At 36.5% G+C, this 1283-nt stretch overlaps 1 protein-coding gene across 1 annotated transcript; it reads right to left on the minus strand.

Annotated features, from left to right (window-relative positions):
* Positions 1 to 303: 303 nt before the first annotated feature.
* On the minus strand, positions 304 to 660 carry LOC120271574. The gene has a single exon (XM_039278253.1). The coding sequence runs from the start codon at positions 658 to 660 to the stop codon at positions 304 to 306; it is 357 nt and encodes a 118-aa protein (XP_039134187.1).
* Positions 661 to 1283: the final 623 nt, after the last annotated feature.

A 1283-nucleotide genomic window follows, 5' to 3' on the forward strand; every position in this document is an offset into this window, starting at 1 on the left:
TTTTCATTTGAAAGCCACAGTATCATCACACTCATAAATGAAGTTAATTTAGTTAACAACTAAAGAATCCTGGATAAACTATGTACTAAAAAATCCTGACCCTGTATTCTAAAGGATGAATCATAAACTCAACAGCTTTTGCTGTATTAAGCGAAATTAAACCTAAAAAAAACACACTTAAATCTTTTATAGGTTTCCAAATTTAAGCCTCTTGTTTTATTACGAACACTAAAATGGACTGTTGTACATCAAGAAATGAGGAAAAGAATCACTTTACAAATTTAATTGAAGAGGTTTCCTGCATTAACTAGCATGCTTCTTGTCTTGTTCCAGGAGATGCCGAACTTCCTGAGGCGGATAGTGCCATATTTTACGATCCTTCAAACTGTATCCCAATTTAGCGAATTTGTCAGCTACTCTATTACATCTTCTGAAGACGTGACTCTTATGTAGATTTGTGAACTTCGATGCAATTAGATCTATTTCTTTAGCTTGCTTTGAATCTTCTTTTGCCTTTATTACAGCCTTCATTTTCAAATGGTCTATAACATTCTTGGCATCACCTTCAATCACCAAGTGCACCCAATTATTATTCAAAGCTATCTTGAGGCCTTCTTTTGCAGAGACAAACTCGGCTACTGAGCTGGTAGCGTTACGCATCGGTGCAGCATATCCTAAAAGAAAGAGGCCATCAGAGTCTCTGAAAAACCCCACCAATTGCAGCAATTTTTAGTCTTGGGTCGTGAAGAAGCATCAAAATTGAGTTTAATATATCCTTCTTTGGGTTTCTGCCAGTTGTTTGGAATCTTTGGGGTTTTGCTGTGATAGCAGTGCCTTTGCAATGAGCAGCAAACTTTTGAGAGGAAACAGGATACCCTTATCATTCTATACTTTCAAATGTGATGCAATTCTGTTGAAAAGGATCAATTGATTGTCCAGCTGCTAACCTTCAATTTATCATGAAACAAAGATGGAGAGAAGGAGGAGAAAAAGCAACAGTGGAGACAAGAGATTAAGGAGAGGAGATTGGACAGCTTCATTCAAAGATCTGAAAAATGTTTACAGAGAAAAAGAAATGCATTTATTTTAATAAGGCTGAAGAAACGGTTATAACAGTCACGCTGACATGGCACAAGTTGTCTCGGAACTTATCCAACTTAGAGTCCACATCAGCGGTTGCTACATGTGTAGGATAGTCTAAATCAACTTGGTTTATCAAGGAATTCAACATAGGCCTAACACAAACAAGAGTAGGAAAAAAACAAGATGGTTAAAAATGAAAA

Source organism: Dioscorea cayenensis, chromosome 11 (assembly GCF_009730915.1).
Source record: "Dioscorea cayenensis subsp. rotundata cultivar TDr96_F1 chromosome 11, TDr96_F1_v2_PseudoChromosome.rev07_lg8_w22 25.fasta, whole genome shotgun sequence".
Lineage (NCBI taxonomy): Eukaryota > Viridiplantae > Streptophyta > Magnoliopsida > Dioscoreales > Dioscoreaceae > Dioscorea > Dioscorea cayenensis.

Coding starts and splice junctions, on each gene's coding strand:
- LOC120271574 (XM_039278253.1), bottom strand. CDS start 660: ATGCGTAACGCTACCAGCTCAGTAGCCGAGTTTGTCTCTGCAAAAGAA.